Source organism: Callithrix jacchus, chromosome 5 (genome assembly GCF_049354715.1).
Source record: "Callithrix jacchus isolate 240 chromosome 5, calJac240_pri, whole genome shotgun sequence".
NCBI classification, from domain to species: Eukaryota; Metazoa; Chordata; class Mammalia; order Primates; family Cebidae; genus Callithrix; species Callithrix jacchus.
The window spans coordinates 165,182,072-165,207,675 of NC_133506.1; the positions used below are offsets into that span (position 1 = coordinate 165,182,072).

Here is a 25,604-nt window from a genome sequence, read left to right on the forward strand (position 1 = left end):
AACAATACTTTAATATGTCTAAACTATCTTCCCCCAAAATGCGTTATTCAAAGATGTGCTTCTGCTTCCTATTTCCTTATTGTAATAAACGACATACCGATTCATTAAAGCTGATAATCTCTGAGTTGTCTAAGTCTCATCATATCCACGCTTCACTTCTAAAATATTCATTCTTTTTCTGTCCCCATATCTACAGTTATTAACTCAGACCTGAATCAGGTCTGCTTAGAAGCTTATGTCATCAATAGTCTAACTAACTGGTATCCTTGTTTTTCTCTTTCTCAACATTTTGTTTTGATGAAAATTATTTCTTCCAACTGCTTAAAATTGTAGGCAGTGAAAGGCAATTAAATTCAAATTTTTAGCCTGACCAGCCTAAACTTAGGTCATTTACTACCTGACCTATCGTCCTTCATCAGCCCTTTTCCCTGGCTTCTTTTCTACCTTGCCAATTATAGCATACTCTGACTTTAATCTCATAACATAATTCCTTACACCTTCAAAGTACATGTTTCTTTCAGTCCTGGTGTCTGTACACGCTGCACCCTCTCCCTGTAAAGTGCTCCTTCTGCAGTTCCCTTTTACACTTCAGGCCCTAATTCAGATGTTACTTCTTTAGGCAGCTTTCTTGGAACTGCTCAGAACTGTGTTTGCTCTTTTGCCTTCTCATAGAACTTTATACAGTAGTAGCATTTACCACATTTTTATTTTTTGGGTGGGGAGTTCTTCCCTCTCCCATTAAATTCTACAAGCACAAGAATTACTGTACCTCAAGTGCCTAGCAAAGTGCCTAGCATGGGTATTCAACAAATATTTGTAAAATACTAGCCAGGCATGGTGGTTCACGCCTGTAATCTCAGCACTTAGGGAGACCGAGGCAGGCAGATCACCTGAGGTCAGGAGCTCAAGACCAGCCTGGCTAACATGGTAAAACCCTATTTCTACCAAAAATACAAAAAATTAGCCAGGCATGGTGGTGTGTGCCTGTAATCCCAGCTACTCGGGAGGCTAAGGCATGACAACCACTTGAATCCATGGGGTGGAGGTTGCAGTGAGCTGAGATCGTCCAACTGCATTTCAGCCTGGGCAACAAGAGCAAAACTCAGTCTCAAAGGAAAAAAATAATCATCAACCTCCAAAATATATATTTTTATTTCAATCATACATCTGATAATTATTGAAGTAGTTACAGTAAAATTAAAATAGAGAACGGAACTTTTACTCCGAAGACCTGAGTTTGAATTCCAGGTCTGGAACCCACTTATCTGTAATATCGTAATCTTACTTCTCTTAGATCTAACCCACACAATTGTGAAAACATGAATTATTTTATCATACCTACACTTACAAGGGTATTGTAAAGATTAAGTCAGAATGTATGTAAAGCATCTCTCAAAGTTCTTGGCACCGAGCAAAAGATCAGCACATGTAACCATAAGAATGAAACCAACTGTTACTATTGAATTCAGGCATGAGATGAGAAAAATCTGAGCAAGGATATGAAAATAGAAAAAAAGGAAAAAAGAGATTTTAGAAAAGAATCACCAGGATGTGTAAGTTCTAAAAGTGCTAGGGAAGAAATAATTTCAGCTATCAACACAGACATAGAAACTCCAGCCCTATCTGTAACTAAGGAAATTCTACACATCTTTTAACCAAAATGCATTAGGCTTACCTTAACGAACTCAAACCAATCAATTCTGCTGCTTCTAATCCTATCTATGTTCCCAAAAGTAGATGATGTCTTAGAAAGTTTATTCTTCACACTAACCAACCGAGATATAATATTACCGCTTTGATTCAGCCCATAGTAAAGTATCAGTATTCAATTCTCTGGGCCATCAAGTTTCAAGCTGTATTAATCTCAGCATTATAGTGAACCTTACTTCAGCCAAGGTTAGTAACACCTCCATAAGATTTTAAATGTTTAAAGGCCCTAATAAGTACTGAAATAAAAGCTTGCCAAACAAAGTATTTACAACCCTTTTTAAGTGCTTCCTAGTAATCTTGCTTCAAAATTGATTTAAGAGATCTGACAGATGAACAGAAAAAGTTGTAGCTTAAGACATATTAGAATGTAAAATTTTCTAAAGCAAATATCATATATTCTCAGGATAGGACACAAATAAAATATTTCTTTAAACTATCCGCAGTCTTATCATTTTTTAATTGCTTCTTTCTGGCAGTCTTTATAAAATTCTATTGATCACAGTAAATGAGTGAGTAGCCAGGATACTCAGATGAGAAGGTTTAGGTATTTCCTGAGTCAAAATGCCTGGAATGGAACCATCTACATTCTTTAAAGGTTTATAAGCTACTTGGTTAAGATGAGAGACACGCAGCAGGGTACCCGGTTTTTGCACTTTGTTGCCAGTAGGTACTGGTTACTGACTATCAACATAATCCCTCCTAACCTTGTGAACAAAGACTATATAAATATATATAATAGTTTCAAGTATGTTATCAAGCAAAAGTCTTAAAATATATTTTACATTAAAAAGTAAAAATTCTCCCAACTGATGTTGTTCACTATTTAATAAAATTGTCTGACAAACCTCTTTCTCTGTTGTCACGACGGTCTCGCTCTCCATGTCTTCTCTCAAAAGAAGAATCCCTTGCTTGATCTCTGTTGTCTCTTTCGGGATATCTGTCTCTTTCAGGATAGCTACTTCGAGTTTCCCAGCTGTCATGATAGTTGCTATTACTACTGTGACTATCAATTTGAGAACCTCTTGAGCCTCGACTTCCTAAACAAAGGATATCCACACAAATGTTTAGCACATACACTTTATTCAACAAATTTCATCAGTCCCAATCTTTCCTCCTAAAGACTGGTAATATATATATTTAAAATTCCAAAGTGTGATAATCAGTCTTGAAAAGAGTACCAAGCAACGGTTCAGAACACCCAAGGTGTCCAATGACTGACTTGAGTAGACCAAGTCCCAGTTTTCCCTATCTCTACAAAAATCATACAATAAAATCATAAAATAACAACTCACTAAAATTAACCTGCCCCCCCAAAAAAACCAAAAAAATAAAAACTTTCTTCATATCTAATTCACAGAAATAAAATGAAAGAAAAAAATGGGTATAAATTATTGCTTAAATACAGCGTACGGCGAAAACATTCTAACACAGAACACCAAACTGTATGCGAAAACTTTCATTAACAGATGTGGGAAACAAATGTTCACAGTGGCTTTGATCATAATAGCCAAAAACTGCAGAGTACACTACTGTCTTTCAATGGGTGGACAGATAAACTAGTACGTGTATGCCGTGGAATACTACTCAGCAATAAAAATAAATGGTTGATATGTGCAACAACTTGGATGAGCCCCAAATAAGTTACGCTGAGTGAAAAAGCTGGTCTCACAGAACACTTAAAGCGTTATTCCATTTATGAAACAAGTACAGGATCAATGGCACATAAGCGGTTGCTAGGGGTCGGGGCCGGGGATCAGGGAAGGGTTGTGGCTATAAAGGGGTAATACAAGAGAATCTTTGGGCATTACAGATGAGTATCTTGACTATGGAAATGGGCTAAACATATGACAAAACGGCATAAAGCTACATATAGGCAGGCACATATAGGTGAAATCTGAATAAACTCTATGGATTGTACCAATGTGGATTGTTTGGTTTTGATACTATGCTATAGGTAAGATGTTAACGTTGGGGAAGTTGGAAGAAGGATTAAAAAAAGTCTCCCTGTACATTTATGTTCCATCTCCTGTGAATTCCTAATTACTTCTAAACAAAATGAAATTTAAGAAAACTTTTTCTGAACAGGAAGGGTTAGGAGTAGAGAAAGAAGCAGTACCGAGGCTGTAATAATTTAGGAATGCCAGGCAAAAACAAAAACAGAAACTCTGGGGGCCCTGCCCTCAACCTCACAGAATTACCACAGATAAATTCTGATGAAGATGAGTTCACTCCAAACTTAAAAGAACATACGAAAAACTAACCCACCCAAAGCCAGAATCAGAAAGCACTTCCCCAAGATTTAAAAAACAAACGAAAACATAAAGAATAAAATGTAACAGACATTTGAGACCTAAAAGAATTACAGCATGATTCTACTATAATAGGGCATTTTAATAATCAAAATAGCTATGAGAAATATTTTAACAACTAAAGACCAGGAAGAGCAAATTTAAAACATTTTTAAAGACTACAAAAAGGCTACATATAACATCTAGGACCAAATGGGTTAAACATCAGATTCAATGAAGCTGAGAAAAAATTGGTAAAGTATGAAATAAGCCTGAGAATACGACCCAGAGGCAAAACAGAGATATAGAGATGAAAAATTTGAAAGAATGAAAGAAGATACAAGGAAGAGATTTAATATGCCTAAAACGATACGTTATTTAAAGTCACATTTTAAAAAAAAGAATAAAAGCCGGAAAGGAAGGAAAAAGATATATCAAACAAGTATTAACCAAAAGACAGCTGCCAGCAAAACAATCTTCAAGACAAATACAGGCTGGATATCCTTTATCGAAAATGCTTGGGATGAGTGCTCTGGATTCTGGAATATTTGTATTATATTGGTTCAGCATCCCGAATTTGAAAACTGGAAATCCAAAATGCTCCAATGAGCGTTTCTTCTGAGGGTTATGTCAGCTCTCAAAACATCTGAATTTTATTAGAGTTGCTAGGAGCTATAGTAAAAAGAAAAAATATTTAAAAATTTTAGATTTTGGAGCATTTCAGATCAGGTTCAGATCAGTTCAACCTGAACCTGGGCTGAAGAGCCATTTTATAAATAAAGAAATAAATAGCTCACCTTATGTGTACCTAAGAGCAAAGCCTCAAAATATTCAAATAAAAAAAAAATCAAACTATACGAAGAAATCAACAAATGCACAAATTCCACAATGACAGTGGAATATTTGACTCAGTTCTCTGTAATGACAGAACAAGCAGACTACAAAAACTAACATGCAGATTTGAAAGTGTAGTTAAACAAACTGTATCTTAGAAAAACTCTTTGCTTTCAACCATTACAAATGCAACTCCCTTGAAAGTATATGCAACATACTTATAAAAACAGGCCACTGCGCCACAAAATAAGAGTTAACAAATACACACCCCAAAGAACTGACTTTCAACAGAATATTTTCTGACAACTAAAATGGGAGGAGGGAATTTAAGCCTCAACACAATAAAAAGTATTTGCAAAAAATATACAAACACCATACTTAGTAATAAAATGCCAACAACAATCCTTTAAAATCCAAAACAAAGCAAAGCCCTCTCTCCTTATATTTAACACTGTATTGATAACGATGCTCAGCAGGTTATTGACAGAAGATTAGTAATCAGAAAAGAAGAGCCCGGTCTGTTCCTAGAAACATTTGTTAAGAGATTCTAATTAGATCAAGAAAATACAGCAACATCATTTAAATGTAAGATTAATATACAAATGCCAATGACCATGTCCATTTACCAACAAAGTATTAGAAAATGCAATGTTTTAGAACATACCATTTAGTGACATATGTACACAGTTATTCACTAAAGCACTGCTTGAAAGAGATAAAGACTGAAAAGCCAATATACCCAGTAATGCAGCACTTGCTGACTTTATTGTATATTCCACAATAGACAACATGTGCCAAGAGAAGAAAATAGCTGTTTACTACAAAGAAAGATATGAAAAATATTTTACCTAGTTGAAAACAGTAGATATACAACAGTACATAGTTTTTTTGTGTATTTAAAAATTATTTTTGTAAAACCAGAGGAGAAAACAAGCAAATATATATTTGCTTGTGTAAAATGTTTTTTTGGGAAGAATACACACAAAGTTGGCAAAAGAAGGGTCAGGGTACGAGGGAGGCTTTTCATTATATATCCTTTTATATATTCAAAATTTTGAACCAGGTAAATGCATAATTTAAAAAAATTTTTAACTTACAAAATGCCATTTACAATGGCAACAAAAATAGAGGATACCAAGGAAAAAAATGTAAAAAATATTATAAAGTGATTAAGTTGATGCATTAGAAATAAAAATCCAATAGTTTTTTTAATGAAATTAAAAACTGTTTTCTAAAATTGATATGAAAAAGTAACGGGTCAAGAAAAAACAAGACAGCTCCAAAGAAGCTAAAGGTAAAGGACCCTCAACACAAATATGAGGCTGTAACCCTGACCAAGGATTGACCAACAGACCAATGGAAACAATAAAAGTGATCAAAGTTCTGCAGTCGTGGTTGGGGAAAGGGGAGAACAGTGGGTGGAGGAAAAGAGGTCATGATCATTAAATCGCAGCAGTTTGGAAATAGTTACAAATATATTTAAGTCACTTGGGTGATGGCAAATGCTTCTTATGAAAAGAAAAATGGCTCAAGATAATGACAGACTGACAGGGTCTGAAGCAAGTACAAATACTGAAGAATACACAAACCAGTCATTTCTGATGCCAACGATTTTGAAAACGCACCACTTTAATTTAATGAACATTTTTATTGTATTTATACCTATTTAACAGAAATTAACTTCCTTGTGATTCTACTTTTTTGTCTGATTCTGATTTTCTTAGTGTTCCACATCAATCAAGACGATATGCATGACTGGATATAATTAGATCAGGGGGTCTAGCTCAAGCTCCATTTATCTTTTGCTATTTTAAGTAGTAATTCCAACTAGGAATTTATAAGGAAGACTGCCAAGTTCAATTAATTAAAAATTACTGTGATGAAATGTTAACAAATGTAAGAAATAACACACTGGAAATCTTAGAAGAGATTTTATACTTTCTACATGAGCATATAATACAGTTCACTGACAAGTCAAAAACCTTACCCTTCTCAGGTAACTCAGGAACTCTCCCCCTACTTCTGCCCATTCGGTCATTCCTAATTTCACTTCGAGACTCATTTCTGGACTCATTCCTTATTTCATTACGAGAACTTTCTTCTCTCAAATGGTTTCGGCCATAACTCCGGGATTCTTCTGGGTATGTCTCCTCCTTTCGATGAGTGTCTCGACCTTCACGGTCCCTGTAGTCGTGGGCATCACGAGTGGACCGAGAATCTCTGGGATCACGGTTCTCTTTGGCATCTCTGCTATAATCCCTCATCTCCCTTGAATCCCGAATGTCTCTGGAGTCTCTTAGTTCCCTTCGCTCCCTAGTATCTCTGGCATCTCTCCGATCCCGACCATCTCGAGGTTCTCTGTCATCTCTGTGGTCTCTAGAGGAGCTCTGATCCTGTTCATACTCTCGTTCTTCTCTTGAGTCCTTTTCTCTGTCTCGTTTGCCCCTAGTCTCTGTAATGCAATTTTGGAAATCGACTATAATTGCTTTTACAAAGTTTCAGGAAACTAGACAACATATGAATACAGAACTTCAAAAATTTTATTACAATGACAATTCATATTCTTTGCAAAAAAATAAATAAATAAGAGGCTAAAATCCCAGAGATAATTAACACTTGATAACCACATTCTTCATTGGCTAAACTCTGAACATGGATTTCCTCTGCCCCAACTTACCTATACTTACAGATCCCAAACAGCTGAAACAAGTTCATCTCCTATCACTGATGGCTTGTTTTCAGAAGCCACTTTTGCATACAGACAGAGACACTTCAGTTACTTTAATTTCTTCTATCAACTATTAGGCTAGGCTAGCCTAGACAATATGTGACCTCCTCAAAGGTACTTCGGTACTAGAGGGTAACCTATGGTTAGTAAGCTAGCTGGTTAAGAGATACTGTTATTCACTCTCTTTTCCTGCGCTGTCTAATGGTATAACACTCATGTATGCAAGTCTTTAAAGCTTTCTCCACTTAGAGCATTTTTCTAGCTAGGTGTGATGGCATGTACCTACAGTGCCAGCTACTTGGGAGGCTGAGGTAGGAAGATCGCTTATGCCCAGGAGTTTGAATTCAGCCTGGGCAACAAAGTAAGATGAGATTCTCTCTTTAAAACAAACAAACAAACAAACAAAAAAGAATTTCATAGAAAAAAAAAAACCTCACTTTTAAAAAGCTGGAATGAACCACACTGATTATCTAAACCAACCATGTCATTTTATTATAAAGAAACAGAGGCCTAAAGCTTAGATGGCTTAGTCAACCCCACAATTTGCAAAGATTAGAAACCACTCTTTACATATATTTAGAAAGGGCATAAATTGATTTTAATTGATTATAAATTGAAATCTGATATGAAGTCAAAGAATTAACAAGAGAACCCCAAAGAATAAACCCTGCTCTTTTTATCAGATTCTTCTGCAAGTTGCTCTTACACCCTGGAATTGCCCCAGTCTGAGGTTATTTTGGCAGCTCTAGCAGCCTCATGCCCAAAACATTCTAAGTTTATCTCCTTTTCTCTTTGTCCCTGGTGGCTAGGCCCACAGACTTTTTCATAGGCCCAAACATCTTGTATACACAAGGCCCTTAGACCCTCATCAATACCCTATCTCCCCCTCCTTTGTTCATATACCCATATCCACAAATGCTGTTTAAGGACAAAAGCCAAGAGGCAAAGATCTGATGTATCTCAATCCTTTTCTGCTCCTTTCACTTCTACTCCTCCCCCAATACCAACTGTGCCTGAAAATCTGTTCACTTAGTGCCAGATCTTTCTCATGATGAGCCCATCTGTCTTTACAAATACGTCTAGGTACTGTATTTTGTACTTTACCTACCTCCCTATCCTTCCACTGAAATTATCCTTATTTCGAAAAGTGACATCTAAATAGAGAGGAGCAACTGCTTACTAAATCTCCTGTATGGAAGGTTAAACAGACATCTTCCCTGCAAAGAACTTAAAACACATACGGTTTGTTACCAGGACTCTTCTTGTAACATAATCCTCTCTTAACACAAGCATTCCTATGAGACTCAATTGCTTATTATTTTCCCTTTATTAGTATGTTTAATAATAATAATGAAGTTTTCATTCAATAAGTAGTCATTAAATATGTATTATATTCCTGGTCAACTCTAGTTGTTAAATATCTTATTACAATTTACAGAAAGGTACAATATAAGAGAATGTTCCCATTTTACCAATGTTCCATAAATACTGCTGTGCTGACCTAACATCAAAATCATACATATAAAAAGGATTCTATCAAATAGGTGCTTTTTCCAGTATCTACCTATTTTCTTGAATATCATTCTCTTCGGCCATTTTCTTGAATAAAAGACCCTTATTAATTATTGCTTGCACTGCTGATAGGAAGAAAATACTAAATTCAACATGTTTCATAGGTACTCCACTCACAGAGAGGTACTTAAAATGTATATTAAATATAAATGTTGCTGCAAGTGAGCATTTCCCAAGTACTCACTGTGTTAAAAATGAAAACAGGAGAAGTTAGAAAACAGACTTAAGTTAAATCTACAAAGACAAGAAGTATAGAAAGAGATGAGAGCCATTAAACAGGCTTTATTGCCAGGTAACAATAAAATCTTAGCTTGAACAGGGAGTAGCAAATCCAAAGTTAACTTAATTCTCGGGGACCTAGAAAGGAAAGCTGCTTTGCTTACTTCTTTATTATGACCTAGAAATCTGATGACTTGGTTTGCAATGACCTTCTGAAATTCCCCCTAGCCCTCACTCCTTTATCAAAACACTTCTGATGCTTTCAAATTATGCTCCCTGATTTGTAGCTTTTCTTCCCCCCATTTCCTTGTTTTCAAAAGACATTAACTAAGCAAATGGAAAGGATGCTCTAAGAAACAGATGGCCAAAAATGTCTAGACTAGAGAGTACTATACTCAGCAGAACATCTTAACTAAGGAAAGCACCAACTTAGCATACCTGTAAATACCAACTCGTATATACCTAACAGCTTACATTACCATTGCTGTTAAGCATCTCCTATTGCCTTCAAGAATTCTAGTCTAAGTCTTACAGAAGACTTGTCCTCCTCTATCTCTTATTACAACAATAAAGCTTGATGTCCAATTTTTTAATTAAAAATAAATCAAAGTACAGTACACACCTTCCCTCCTCTCATGACGTCGATCATGAGACTGTGAAGTTCGTTCATGATCATGTCTCCCTTTCTCTCGCATTGGAGAGCGATGTCTTGGAGGACTCTGCTTTCTCTGAGGAGAAGACAAAGAATGTGAAGGATAAGGAGAGGCAGAGCGTCGTAAAGGTGGAGTTAGTGTCCGCTGATAAGATGGTGAAGGAGTTCTTTTTCGACGAGGAGAAGGAGAATGTCTTTGAATAGATGATCCCGATTGTGAGGAAGATGAGTGATGTCTAGAAGATATAGGAGAATGATGCTGTCCTGCTGGGGAAGTAGACCTATAAGGGAAAATGATAACAATGAAAAATGTCTTCAAGAGCTTCACTTCTAGCCAAAGGAAAATCTTTAAAAAAAAATGTGAATGTAAAAGTCAAAGCTAAAAGTATAGATAACAACTCTGGGATAAATTTTAATTCACGATCCTATAAAATTGTTAAGTAGGTCACTTTTTAAAGATGTGACTTAATTTTAAGTCAACAGTTCAAGAAGAGATACGCGTTGCTTTTCTCCCAGGCTTTGGTGTCAAAGTGCGTTGCATTTTCCAACATACACCATCTATCCTAACTTAAAGCACGGAATTCACTCTGATGATCTCTGACAGTGTGAGCAAGTACTTGGAAGGAGAAAACCCACAAACTACGGCAAAACATACTACTGAGATCTAGATAGAAAGTGGCTGTGAGAATGCCTGTAAATTCAAGGCTATGGAAAAATGGGAACTAGCATCAGCTAAGGCAAACAAAAAAATCCACCCCGCTCAGGTTGACATTTAGGATTATGAAAGAATCCTAGAGTTAAGGAAAGAAAAACAAAATATATACTGTCTTTAATTTAAATAATCTGTCTTCACTGTGGGCAGCACAAACTAAGAGTTAGTTCATAGTTCTTGGTTCAGCTAAGGCCTCCTCTATTCCCTTCAAATCATTTTCTTTCACTGCTACCAAACAACATATAACCTCATGGTAATCAATACGCACATCTGAATCACTCCAAGAGGCTATCATGCCTGGGTCCTGTCCACACTTTTGTGCAATAACTAAGAAGCAGCAGGAAATAATGTTTAAAAAATAACCTTCTCGATGCCTAGATAGATAAATATTCTTCAAAGCAATCAGCTCAAGAGCTAAAAGCTTATTTTTAAAAATTCTGATTTTTTTAAGTCAAAGTACTTCTGAAATTATCTTCAGTGTCTATGATAAATTTTTTTTTGGATGTGCAATGATGGCACAAATCATTACTGATTTTAAACCAGTTTCTCAACCCTAGCATTACTGACATTTTGTACTAGGTAACTCTTTGGAGGAGGGGAGTGTCTTGTACACGATATATAGGATGTTTAACAGCATCCCTGGCCTCAACTCACTAGATGCCAATAGCATCCCTCCCATTCCAAGTCAGGACAATAAAAAATTACTCCAGACAGTGCCAAATGTCCTCTACAAGGCAAAATCACACCCAGTTGAGAACCACTACCTTAAACTACGTTGTTTATAAGTGGTGCCTTAGTAAATCTTTATCAGTAAAAGATTTCAATCTATAAACTAAATGTTACTAAGTCAGGAAAGTGATCTAATATATTAGAAAGAATTTGCAGAAAATAATTTGGGCAAATAAAAATACCTTTTGGATAACCGTTGACTGAAATAAAAAGTCAGCTAACTAGACCTAAACACTCACCTAAAAATCAAGTTTTCTTGATTAAAGCTTTATACTTTTAATAAAATAATGATTCCTTTCTAATATTAAAAAATAGCCATAAGCCACTAAAATTTAATTGATTCTAAATAGAAATTTATTAACTTAACAGATAATATGAGTGGAAATACTCATGGGTCTTAGCCAGATGTGTAAAACTATTTATGATCAATGCCCATTTAAATGCATCCTACTGAACAGAAAAATCCCTGCAAGAGTAAAAATTAGAGTCAGTATTGTCTGGTACTTTTCAATTTCAATTTCATTAGGTTCTAGTCAATTTATTTTTATTTTGGGGGGACAAGGTTTCCCCGTCACCCATCCTAGAATATAATGGCACGATCATGGCTCACTGTACCCTTAGCTTTCTAGGCTCAAGGGATCCTCCCACCTCAGTCTCTTGAGCAGCTGGGGACTACAGGCACATGCCATCATATCCAGCTAATTTATTTTATTTTTTATAGAGACGAGGTCTCACTATGTTGCTGCAGTTGGTTTTGAACTCATGGGCTCAAGCAATCATCCTGCCTGAGCCTCCCAAAGTGCTGGGGTTATAGGCATGAGCCACCATGCTTGGTGGTTCTCGTTAACTTAAAAAACTAAAGAATGGTTCTCTACTGAACTGATATTTTTGTTACTTCTGAGTTTATTTCTGGGGTATTTAAAATTGTTTCAAGAAAAAAAATTTAAAAAAAGAAAAAATATGAAAATTAAAAAAAATTGTTTCAAGAATGTCTACAATAGCCTTGAGTGATTAGTGCATAAAACTTAAAAAGACAAAATGGTTCATATATACTACCTTTAAAAAACACATCAGGGTCCAGTCAGGTTCCTATTCAACTTAGTGTCTAGAGCATGGAAGGAAAACTTCAAACTTAGGATAATCAAACTATTATATTAAGGTCAGAACACTAACGTGTTGTCAAGTAATGGCTTCAACTTTTTTCTCCTTACTCAACCTTCACTTATGTCCACTGTGCATACATAAAAGGTGTGACTCTAAGTAATGAAACTGTCTTGAAATCTGATGAAAATTAATAGTACTTTGGCTATAGACTATTATAGAGATATAGTAAAGTACATTTCTACTTAGAATAAAAGTAACTTCACATTAGTCTTATGTTTTATAATTGACTGGTTTCTTATCTGAGGCAAAAATGTGAAATTCAAATAAAAAAGGAAAGTTTATTTAATGAAGAGAAGCTTCATACCTTAAAACAAAAATCTGTATAATGTAAGCAAGAGCATTGCGATTTATTGTATACAGGGAAAGTTGATCTTTAGTCTGACAGATTCCATCAAACACTTTTTAGTGCTGCTATAATTAGGACATGACATGGTGTGGAATTAGAATACTCAGGGTATATTTCATTTTGGGAAAAAATGTGAAAAGTTAAGAAATTTAAAAATACAACTCCTCTGATTCAAAATGCAAGTAATTTCAACTATAAACTAATACGTTTACCCCAGACTTTCTTAAAAACATTAATGGCAATTTTTCTCTCAAAAAATGGTTTCTATTTCTCAAATATGAAAATATGCTTAGATAATGTAACATTCCTATTTTAACCTTTAAAAAATCATATAAAATGTGTACATTTTTAAAAACAAAAGTAATATGGGCACTGCCAAAATCAACTGTTTTCAGTGACAAAGCACAACATGATCCACATTTCACAAGTAGAAATACTCAGGTGCTATTATTTTACATATGAAACTTATTCTAGTAGATCCTTTTAATTCATTCAACAAATATTAAGTGCGCACATACTAAGCTCCAAGTATTATTTTTGGCAATGAGGATGCAGAATTGAAGAGAACAAACAAAACCACTACCATCATAATAGTAATGACATTATTAATAGCAAGTAACACACATATTGCTGCTATGTGCATGACACTATTTTAAGGGCTTGTCATATATTAACTCAGTCTTTATGACAATCTAATAAGGTAACTGAATGGGATGGTTAGTTTTACATGTCAACTTAACCCATTTATGCCTAGTGTTTCATCATTGGAACACTAAGCTTGTGGGAATGAATTATTTATACCCTACTGCTCAAGGTCTGATTTTTCACAAAAAAATTTGCAGCCTCTGGCACAAATGGGTTAGCTGGTTCATGAAATGCCCAGATATCTGGCTAAACGTTATTTCTGAGCACGTCAGTGAGGACTTCCTAAAAGACTTTGGCACTTGAACCAGTAAACTGAGTAAAGCAGATGGCCCCGATCAATGTGTGCATCATTGAATCCACCGAGGGCCTGAACAGAACAAAAAAATGAAGGCTGCATTCTCTGTTTGCCTGACTGCTTGAGCTGGACATTGATCTGCCCTTGATTCTCAGGCCTAGAGCCTGACTGGAATCCATACCATCAGCTCTCTACATCTCACGCTTCTGAACTACACCACCAGCTTTCCTGGGTCTCCAGCTTGCAGCCGTGAGCAGATCGTAGGGCTTTATTGCCTCCATAAATGCATGAGCCAATTCCTTAAGTAAATCTCATTGTAGACACATCTTCTATTGGTTCCGTTTCTCTGGAAAACCTTGACTAATGCATTGAGGGAGGACTGGAAACCAGTCTATCTAGGAACACAGTCTATGATCTAGGGAGCAAACCAACGACAAAGCAAGACAATTTCTGCTAATTAATGGAACAAAGCATATAAAAAAGGACAACAAAATAGAACTGTTGGGTCCAAAAAAAACCACAATATGTATGTGCTTTTTACTCTTGGAGCTTAAAAACAATCTACATGTGTGTGGCACAAATACCGGCATTTGTCTTTTTCTGACCCTTGATCACAGAACACAAAGTCAGTCCGAGTGACTACTTTAGGCTGCTTGGTAAGGAAAGAACCTTTACTGGAGGATACTTGAGTCTAGTGCTGAAGATCTGAGGGGAGAGCTTTAGGATCAGTAAGCACAAAGGAGGCAGGAGGGATCTTGATGTATAAGAATAGAAAGAAGCCAAGTGGAACCACCATTTATGAGAGAACAGAGTCTCAGAAGAGAGAATCAGAAAGCTGGTAGAGCCAGATATGGGCCACGGGTCACAGTAAAAGTCTAGATTCTAAGCTTGAGACAAAGCACTGGAGAGTGTTAGGCAGGTAAGTGCCATTTAAAATATAACAAGGTCTTACTTGTCTAAATAAACCTGTAAGATGGGAAAAGAAAATCTTTTGTGTGATTTGTTTTACACCTAGTAGCTTGCTATTCTTTTCCAGCAGGGTAAATACTTCCTGGAAAGGGAATCATTGAACAATCTACAGAACTAGGAGGACACTTGTCTATGGGAATCTTTTAAAAGATCACTCCTCCATAAATATATGATGATACTCATAAAACAGATTTGATTTAAAAAAAAAAACCTCATGTAAGTTCTAGATAATACAAGAAAAGAAAATCTTCACTGAAGTACTAATAATTTTGTTCAGATTTCATTTTTGCATGCAGCAGTGAAGTACAGTTGACTCTTGAACAACACAGGTCTGAACTGTATGGGCCCATATGTGAGTTTTCTTCTCCCTCTGCCAGCCTTGAGACAGCAAGAACAAACCCTCCTGTTTGCACCTCTCCTAGCCTCCTTTTCAAAGGGTAGACCTTTATAATGATCCACTTCCACTTAATGAATAGTAAATATATTTTCCCTTCCTTATAATTTCCTTAACATTTTCTTTTATCTAGTTTACTTTGTTAAAAGAATACAGTATATAATGCAAATAACATGCAAAATACGTGTTAATCTAATGTTTATGTTATTAGTAAAGTTTCCAGTTAACAGTGGGCTATTAGTAGCTAAGTTTGGGGGGAGTCAAAAGTTATATAAGGATTTTCAGCTACACAGGGGGTTGATCTCCCCATTCACTGTTCAAGGGTCAACTGTAATTTCAAAAATTTCAATTTAAGAATAAAAAATGTTGAAGACAACCCTTAAATTAACCCATCCTTTAATGCTATTCAAATCCAGAATAATTTAACAATGAATACAACTTTTATGAAATGTGGTTCAAGATAAGGGCCTTACATAGACTTATTCAACAACTTGGCTTGAACTAAAAACTGTACCTACCAATGTGATCAAGGGTTAGAAAAAGACAAATAGCTGGTATTCCTGCCACACACGTGTAGATTGTCTTTAAGCTCCAAGAGTGAGAGAATCAATATTTCAAATACAATAAAACCCAGAAACAACACACACTGCCAGAAGACAACTGGCTCGTTCTGCTTGGTTGAACCAGTTAAAGTGCTACTTTCTGCTGGGGATGGGGTAGGGTGGCAAGAATATGAATCACAAGACCAAACCAAGCCAAGAAATAGTAGGCGATCCAGTTTTGGAAGAGGAAGGTGAAGAAGTCCCTGGTCTGCATTTCCCACACATAATACCTCCTCAGATCAGGTCAGGGTGCCAAACAAGGGAGATTTCTGAAATCCCCACCAATGGCCTGGAAGTCCCATCCAGTCAAAGGGCCCAAAATTCTTCCAGTGGTCATTTAACTGTCAGTGAAAAAAAAATGCCATCACCTGGCACCAAACCAGCCAGATTAGGATGGATTTTGATAGCGAAGGGTGGGGGCTATTTTAGTATGTCATTATAATAAGACAGCCCTACATTTTTTACTGAATGGACTCCATATTATGCATATTTGACTGAATCAATTACTGGAACAGGACTAAATTTCCCAGCCACCAGCTGCTACTAAAAACCTCTCTGAAAACACTTGAGAACAGCCTTCCTGAAGTCTCCAATTTTGCAAAGCATGTTGGACAAAAGCTAAAAGTACAATTATTTAAGGTTATAAACCCTCTCTATATATGAATTATCTTCTGAATTCAACAAATTTTCCCAACATTACCCTTACTAAATAGAGTCCAAGCCTTAGTTCATTTGACTAAATGTGAAAGGCTTCTTTATTATCCATTGTGAATGAGTTGCTTTGATGTTTCTAAAATGATTTCATTCTTAACACAACCCTTTCATAAGCTCAGTGTGCAATATAATCGTGTTTGGTTATATTAAAAAACTCACATATTTGGAAACACTATTTTATACACATACACACACCACCACCACCACCACCATCACCACCACATTATTCTACTTGCACTAACAAAGCTTTTGGAAATATTTTTGCTCACTGCTGCAATACCAGCCTTAGAACAGGTACTAACATGTACTAACTGTTGGATGAATAAATGAATTAACACTTTACTTCAGCACACGTCCTCCTAGTAAGCTTCCTAAGGCTCCACCAGAAACAGATGCTGGAGCTCTGTTTGTACAGCCTGCAGAACCATGAGCCAATTAAACTTCTTTTTTTTATAAGTTACCTTGTCCCAGGTATTTCTTTTCAGTAATACAAGAACAACCCGAAACAGCTACTGTCAAGTAATAAGCAGATTTCCACATTCAAGTAATTATGTTGGAATGATTTTTTTTTTGTAATTAGCTATGCGCTGAGCACGTTCTCGTTTGACCACAAAGTCCTATAACCTGGCATTACGATAAAAACACATCAACTGTTTTTATCCTGCTGAAACCAAAATATCTGGCAGAATGAGCTACATGCAATTGTTAGACGATTTTTTTCCTGATTATTATCCAAGAAGATTTTGTGTTTAAACCCTTCTTCCTAAAATACTACTAATGTATTGACTTACTTTCCTGATTTAGCATGCAAAAGTATAAATAATATATACTAATAAACACTGATAAGAGCAAGTATTACAGATCTGCCAAAACATTATTGTAAATAAATATTCAATTTAGGATTATCTAAACATAATAGGTTAGGAATATCTTTCTGACTAAATGCCTAAAATAAATTTAATTTCCCTTTGATTTACATCTCTTCTAAACAATTTACAGGAAAAAAATTAGTTTGTTGGGTTCTTACTACAGTAGTCCCTGGTTAACTGCTGTTTTGCTTTCCCTCGTCAACCACAGAAAAATACTAATGAAAACTTCCAGAAATAAACAATTCCTATGTTTTACACTGCACACAGTTCTGAGCTGCACAGTGAAATCTCCTGTCATTCCACTCTATCCTGACTTGCACATGAATCGTCCCTTTGTTCAGCAAATATACACTGTATGCACTCCCTGCTCATTAATGACTGTGCAGCCATCTCGGTTATCAGACTGACTGGCAGTTTGGCAATAACAGTATTTTTTATTTTTGCAGTTTGAGTAACCCTTATTTTACTTAACAGTGGCCCCAAAGTGCAAAAAGGAGTAATGCTGCCAATTTGAATGTGCCAGGAAAAAAAAAAAAAAAAAGAAAGTCATTAAGTACTTCCATTGAGTGAAAATATGAAAGTTCTTAAGCAAAGAATAAAAACTGGATGCTGAGGTTGCAAAAATCTACAGTAAGAAGGAATCTTCCATAGATGAAATTATGAATAAGGAAAAAGAAATTCATGCATAGTATATACAGGGTTCAGTACTATCTGCCATTTCTAGCATTTACTGGGGGTCCTGGAATGTATTTCCTGAGGATAAGGGGGTAGAACTACTGTATTTCACTATGTTCGATAAAAAACATGTTGTGGAAAGTTTATTTTAAAAAACATTATGGGAAATTGCTGTATTTTCTGAAAGCAGAGTCAAAAATCCAAAAGGCTTTTTCTCTGCATAAATGAGTAGTATTCAGGTTTTGATCAACACTGCATAAATAGATCAAACCTGGGTAAAGCTGGAAGACACTAATAACATTAAGAGCTGCAGTCTCGGCCGGGTGCGGTGGCTCAAGCCTGTAATCCCAGCACTTTGGGAGGCCGAGGCGGGTGGATCATGAGGTCAAGAGCTCGAGACCATCTTGGTCAACATGGTGAGACCCCGTCTCTACTAAAAATATAAAAAATTAGCTGGGCACGGTGGCGCGTGCCTGTAATCCCAGCTACTCAGGAGGCTGAGGCAGGAGAATTGCCTGAACCCAGGAGGCAGAGGTTGCGGTGAGCCGAGATCACGCCATTGCACTCCAGCCTGGGTAACAAGAGCGAAACTCAGTCTCAAAAAAAAAAAAAAAAAGAGCTGCAGTCTCTACATTATTCAATTAAAAATTAGTCACATGATAGAATTTCATATTAAACTGACAAATACTCTGGAAAAAACCTGACATACCAGTGACAGTTTGGGAGTAAAGTACTCAAATCTTTGACATAAGGTTAGTGTTCTAGGCTTCAAGAATGATTCATGATTCTAACATTTTTTTGGAGAGAGGAAATTAATGAACTTTTCTAGAAGGCTATGGGCACTCTCCCTCACCAACATATACACACAGGCAAAGTTTTATACCTAACTCACGAAGCTTGTGGCCCCTAAAACCCACGAATGAAATTCGGGTTAGGAGCACCAGCTGTAGAAAGTTGGACAGCTGAGAGGCAGAGAGCAGGCAGAAGGATTTACAGTCAGAGGATCATGCAGCATTGCTGCATCTCCTATGCCATGTGTATGCACACCTATGCCATGTAAATGGGAAATCCAATAGAGAGCCATCCTTTAAGAAATGTAAGCAACTGCTTATATCCAGTAAGCCTAATGGTTCATACTTGAAGAAAAAAAAACCAAAGCCAAAGCCCACATATTTGGAAACACTATTTTACACACACACACACCCCATCACTATAACTATATTACATTTACCCATACTCACAAAGCTTTTGGAAATACTTTTGTTCACTGCTGCAATACCAGCTTTAAAACAGATATTTAAGTAACTGTTGGATGAATGAATTCGCAATTTTACTTAAAACACAATACCTCTAAGTAACCAAAATACTACTAATATGCCCATTATAACATTTAAAATATTTTTAAAGGACAATTTTTTCCAAAAGGCATTTAGATACTAACCTTTAATTACATTCCTTATCAATTTGAAGGCAGTTATAAAGATACTGTTTAGTTTTAAAATTAATACAAGTACACTTCAGAAATGTTATGAGTTTGGGTCCCACAATAAAGCAAATGTCACAGCAAAGCGAGCCACACACATTTTTTGGTTTCCTAGTACACATACAAGTTTTATTTATACTATACTGCAGTCTACTAAGTGTGCAACAAATTTATATATAAAAAGGAACATAACAATTTTTAAAAAGACTTTATTGTTTAAAAAAATGCTAACAATCATTTAAGCCTTCAGACAGTTGTAACCACTTTGTGATGAGGGTATTACCCTGATGCTGATGGCTGTTGACTGACAAGGGTAGACACTGCAAAAGGCTGGGGAGGCTGTGGCAATTTCTTAAAATAAGACCATGATGAAGTTTGTCACACCAATAGACTCCTCCTTTCACAAAAGATTTATCTGTAGCATGTGTGCTGTTTGCTAGCATTTTACCCACAGTAGAACTTTCAAAACTGTCGTCACCTCGCCATGGCAGCTCAAGCCTATAACTGCAATGTTTTGGGAGGCCGAGGCAGGAGGATCACTTGAGCCCAGGAGTTGAAGATCAGTCTGGGTAACATAGTGAGACCACATCTCTACAAAAAATTTTTTTTAATTAGCTGAGTGTGGCAGTGCAAGCCTTTAAGTCCAGCTATTCAGGAGGCTGAGGTGGGAAGATCACTTGACCACTTGAAGGGAGGTGGAGGCTACAGTGAGCTGAGATCGCGCCAGTGCACTTAAGCCTGGGTAACAGTGAGAACAAAGGCAAAAAAAAGCACACACACACACAAACACACAAAACAAACCCGGACTCAATCCTCTCAAACACTGATGCTGCCTTGTCAACAAAGTTTATGTGATACTTTAAATTCGTTGGTGTCATTGTCATTTAAAAAATGCTTCTAGGCCGGGAGCGGTGGCTCACGCCTATAATCCCAGCACTTTGGGAGGCCGAGGCGGGTGGATCACAAGGTCAAGATCGAGACCATCCTGGTCAACATAGTGAAACCCCTTCTCTACTAAAAATAAAAAAAAAATTAGCTGGGCATGGTGGCGCGTGCCTGTAATCCCAGCTACTCGGGAGGCTGAGGCAGAATTGCCTGAACCCAGGAGGCGGAGGTTGCGGTGAGCCGAGATCGCACCATTGCACTCCAGCCTGGGTAACAAGAGCGAAACTCCATCTCAAAAAAAAAAAAATGTTTCTAGCATCTTCACCAGGAGTAGATTCCATCTCAAGAAACCACTTTCTTTGTTCATCCATATGAAGCAACCCCTCATCCGTTCAAGTCTGATCTGAGATTGCAGCAATTCAGTTACATCTTTAGGATTTACTTTTACTTCTACTTCTCTTGCTATTTCTACCACATCTGCAGTTACTTCTTTCAATAAAGTCTTGAACCTCTCAAAGTCATTCCTGAAAGTTGTAATCAACTTCTAACTCCTGTAAATATTAATATTTTGACCTCCTCCTACAAATGACAAATATTCTTGACAACATCGTGAATGGTAAATCCTTTCCAAACAGTTTTCAATTTACTTCGCTCAGATCCATCAGAGAAATCTATCCACCACAGCTGCGGCCTTATAAAATGTATTTTTTAAATAGTAAGACTCAAGTCTTTGATCCATGGGCTGTAGAGTGCCTTTTGTCTTAGCAGGCATGAAACTATTAATCTCTTCGTACATCTTCATCAGAACTCCTTCGTAAACAGGAACATCATAAACAAGCAGTAGTATTTTGTAAGGAATCTTTTTTTCCTGAGCAATAGGTCTCAATAGTGGGCTTAAAATATTTAGCAAACCATGCTGTAAACAGATGTGCTGCCAACCATGCCTGTTGTTCCTCTTACAGAGCACAGGCAGAGTAGATTTAGCATAATTCCAAAAAACCCCAGGGTTTTCACAATGGTAAATGAGCACTGGCTTCACCTTAAACCCACAGCTGCATTATCCCCAAATGAGAGTCAGCCTGTTCTTTGGAGCTTTGAAGCCAAGCACTCACTTCTCTGTGGCGATGGACATCTTGGATGCCATCTTCTTCCAATAAGCTGTATCAACTACGCTGAAAATTTGTTTAGTGTGGCCAACATCGATTCTTATCTAGATCTGGATAACTTGCTGCTGCTTCTTCATCAGAATGTGCTGCTTCATCTTGTACTTTTATGCTATGGAGATGGCTTTATTAGTTAAACATCATGAAGTAACCTCTGATAACTTCAAACTTTTTTCCTCCAGCTTCCTTATCTCATTCGGCCTCAAAAGAATTAGAGAGGACCTTGCTCTGGATTAGGCTCTGGCTTAAGGAATGTTATGGCTGATTTCAATTGTGGCCGCTTTGATCTTTTATCCAGACCACTCAAACTTCTCCCACATCGTCAATATGGCTGTTTTGCTTTCTTCTCATTCATGTGTTCATTGGAGTAGCACTTTAAATTTCCTTCAATAACTTTTCCTTTGTATTCACAACTTAGCTAACTGGCACAAGAGGTCTAGATTAACAACCTGTTTTCCATATGCCTTCCTCACTACGCTTAATCACTTCTAGCTTTTGATTTAGAGACTCTACCTTTTTACTTGAACACTTGGAGGCCACTGTAGGCTTATTAGTTGGCCTAATTTCAATATTGTTGTGTCTCAGGGCATAGAGAGGCCCAAGGAGAAGCAGATAGACAGGGGACTAGTAGTATGACTGACTCTCAGTAGAGCAGTCAGAACATACACATTTGCAGATTAAGTTCACTGTTTTATATGGGTGCAGTTCATGGTGCCCCAAAACAATTACAATGGTAATGTAGACAGTTACTGGTTACAGTCCACCATAACAGATATCATAATGATGAAAAAGCCTGAAATATTTCAAGAATTACAAAATGTGAAAGAGACACAAAGTGAGCACATTATTGGAAAAATGGCACTGATAGTCTTGTTTAATGCAGGGATGCCACAAACCTTCCATTTGGAAAAATACACAACATCTGCAAGGTACAATAAAATGGGAGTGCCTGTAATTTCTTTATTCAGAGTAATGGAGACAAATGAAAAGAACGGCCCTACCTAAAAACTGTGGTAATTAGATTACCTCTTCCTAAAGCAAAATGTCCTTTTTCAACCTTGTCACATATGGCTTTAGAACTCCAGTGTGTGCAGATCAAGTATTTATATAATCTTCCTGTATTCCTAGCTCTGTTGTTTCATGTTCTTTTTTTTTTTTTTTTTTTTTTTTTTGAGACAGAGTCTCGCTCTGTTGCCAGGTGCCAGGCTGGAGTGCAGTGGCACAATCTCCGCTCACTGCAACCTCTGCCTCCCGGGTTCAATAAATTCTCCTGCCTCAGCCTCCTGAGTAGCTGGGATTACAGGCGCACGCCACCATGCCCAGCTAATTTTTGTATTTTTAGTAGAGACAGGTTTTCACCATGTTGGCCAGGATGGTCTTGATCTCTTGACCTGGTGATCCGACTGCCTCAGCCTCCCAAAGTGCTGGGATTACAGGCTTGAGCCACTGCACCCGGACTGTTTCATGTTCTTAGACCAAAACCAACCAACCAACCAACCAACCAACCAAGTTCAGATTTAGCTACACAATTAAGTTAACCGGTGAGTTCTACACATACGATTTAGGGATAACCTAGGGAGAAAAACTGGAAAATGAAGGATTAGCCTGAGTAATATTCAATTCCTCATAATACAAATGTTTTTACCATTAAAATGATAAACTACCTAGGAATATGTGTTAAGAACCATCTCTCAAGAGACTTGCTGGTCAAAATACCAAAATAAAAGTACAAAGAACCATTAGGGAAAGCTAAAGGCTTTACTGATATAATGTCAATCAGCAAGAATATTTACATGTAATTTTCACAAATACACCTGCTGGACTGAGTAAAATACAGAGTATATTTCAAGAAAACATATTTAAGAACTGTGAAGGCTCCAGTTAACCATTCTCTTGCATGTCAAGAAGACACAGTTAACAGGGTGAAAAAAAAGCAACTTATGGAATAGGAAAAACTATTCCATAGTTTTTAAATCTTATCTGTGATAAGGGGTTAATATCCAGAATATACAGCAAACTCCTAGAACTCAACAGAAAAAAATCAAACAACCCAATTAAAAAAATGGGCAAAGAATTAGAGAGACATTTTTCCAAAGATAATATACAAATGGCCCACAAGCGCATGAAAGGATGCTCAACATGACTATTCATCAGAGAAATGCAAATCAAAACCTTCATGGGACAACACCTCACCTCAATGAGAAACACACCTCTTCTATAAAACAAACAAATACAGAAAATAAGTGTTGGTGAAAGTATGAGAACCTGGAACACTGTGTACTGTCGGTGGGAATGTACAACAGTTCAACTGCCATGGAAACCAGTATGGAGACTTTTCAAAAACTTAAAAATAGAATTATCATACGGTCCAGAAATTCTACTGGGTATCTACACAAAAGAACTGAAAGCAGGGTCTCAAAGGGATTATTTACACACTCAAGCTCACCTTGGCACTATCAACAATAGCCAAGAGGTGAAAGAACCCAAACATCCATCAAAAGGATGAATGGATAAACAAAATGTGGCATGCACATACAATGTAATGTGATTCAGCCTTGTCACATGCTACAGCAAGAGGAACCCTGAGGACAGTCCACTAAGTGAAATAAGCCTGTCACAAAAAGACAAGCACTGTATGATTCCATGTGTATGAGGTATATGAAGCAGTCAAATTCACAGAAACACAAAATAGGATGATAGTTACCAGGACCTGGGGAAAGGTGGAAGGGAATACTTTTTTTTTTTTTTTTAAATACAAAAATTACCCGGGTGTGGTGGCCCATGCCTGTAATCCCAGCTACTCAGGAGGCTGAAGCAAGAGAATCGTTTGAGCCTGGGAGGCAAAGTTTGCATGAGCCAAGATAGAACCACTGCACTCCAACGTGGGCAACAGAGCAAGATTCGGGTGGGGGGGAGGGAGGGGGGGGGAGAGAGAGAGAGAGAGAGAGAGAGAGAGAGAGAGAGAGAGAGAGAGAGAGGAAGAACAAGAAGAAGGAGGAGAAGAAGGAGGAGGAAGGAAGAAAGAAAGGAAGGAAGGAAGGGGAAGGAGGGGAAGGAAAGGAAGGAAAGAAGAAAGGAAGTTTAAAAACATTGACCAGAAGCTCCATGAAGGAACATGGAATTCAGGTTGGGTGTGATTCTATGTAATACAGATATCTGGGCGTCTCTCTGACCCAGTGGATAGGGGTTTAGGTCTGGAGCCAGTTTTTCCAATCTCCAGCTGTGTGATCTGGACAAATTACTTCACCTCTCTCTGCCTTACTTTTCTCAATGACAAAGGCGGGGAAATACCTACCTTGTTGAGTTTTGAGAATTAAATGGCATTGCATTTGCAAACCTTTAGCATAATACCCAGCATGGAGGAAGTGCTTGGTAAATGCTGGCTAATTCTTCTCAAGTCCCAATCAACAATTTTATCAAAAGTATCTCAATATTTCTTAAATCCATCTCTTCTTCTCCATGCCTACCATCCTGCCCTAATTCAGGCCTACATACTTTCCTGTTTGGACTATTTTAATAGCATCCTGTTGTTACAACAACCAAACTGATCTCTCTAAAACACATTTTTATTTTTTAGTCTTGCTCTGTCACCCAGGCTAGAGTGCAGTGGCATGATCTTGACTCACTGCAGCCTCTGTCTCTGGGATTCTCCTGCCTCAGCCTCCCGAGTAGCTGGGATTACAGGTAACTGCCACCACGCCTAGCTAACTTTCTTTTTTTTTTTTTTTAATTTTTTATTGGATTTTAGGTTTTGGGGTACATGAGCAGAGCATGCAAGACAGTTGCGTAGGTACACACATGGCAGTGTGCTTTGCTTTCCTTCTCCCCTTCACCCACATTTGGCATTTCTCCCCAGGCTATCCCTCCCCACCTCCCCATCCCACTGGCCCTCCCCTTTTCCCCCCAATAGACCCCAGTGTTTAGTACTCCCCTTTCTGTGTCCATGTGTTCTCATT

General features: G+C 37.2%; 1 protein-coding gene across 32 annotated transcripts in view; it reads right to left on the reverse strand.

Moving 5' to 3' along the window:
- ZC3H13 (zinc finger CCCH-type containing 13) overlaps window positions 1-25,604 on the reverse strand; it is a 90,248-nt gene that overhangs the window by 21,482 nt on the left and 43,162 nt on the right. For all 32 annotated transcript variants that reach the window (XM_078375390.1, XM_078375389.1, XM_078375388.1 and 29 more), the window contains 3 exons: window positions 9,974-10,284; window positions 6,820-7,284; window positions 2,556-2,747 (listed from right to left, as the gene is read on the reverse strand). In XM_078375390.1, the coding sequence (XP_078231516.1) occupies window positions 2,556-2,747; window positions 6,820-7,284; window positions 9,974-10,284 (968 nt within the window). The remainder of the gene's footprint in view (window positions 1-2,555; window positions 2,748-6,819; window positions 7,285-9,973; window positions 10,285-25,604) is intronic.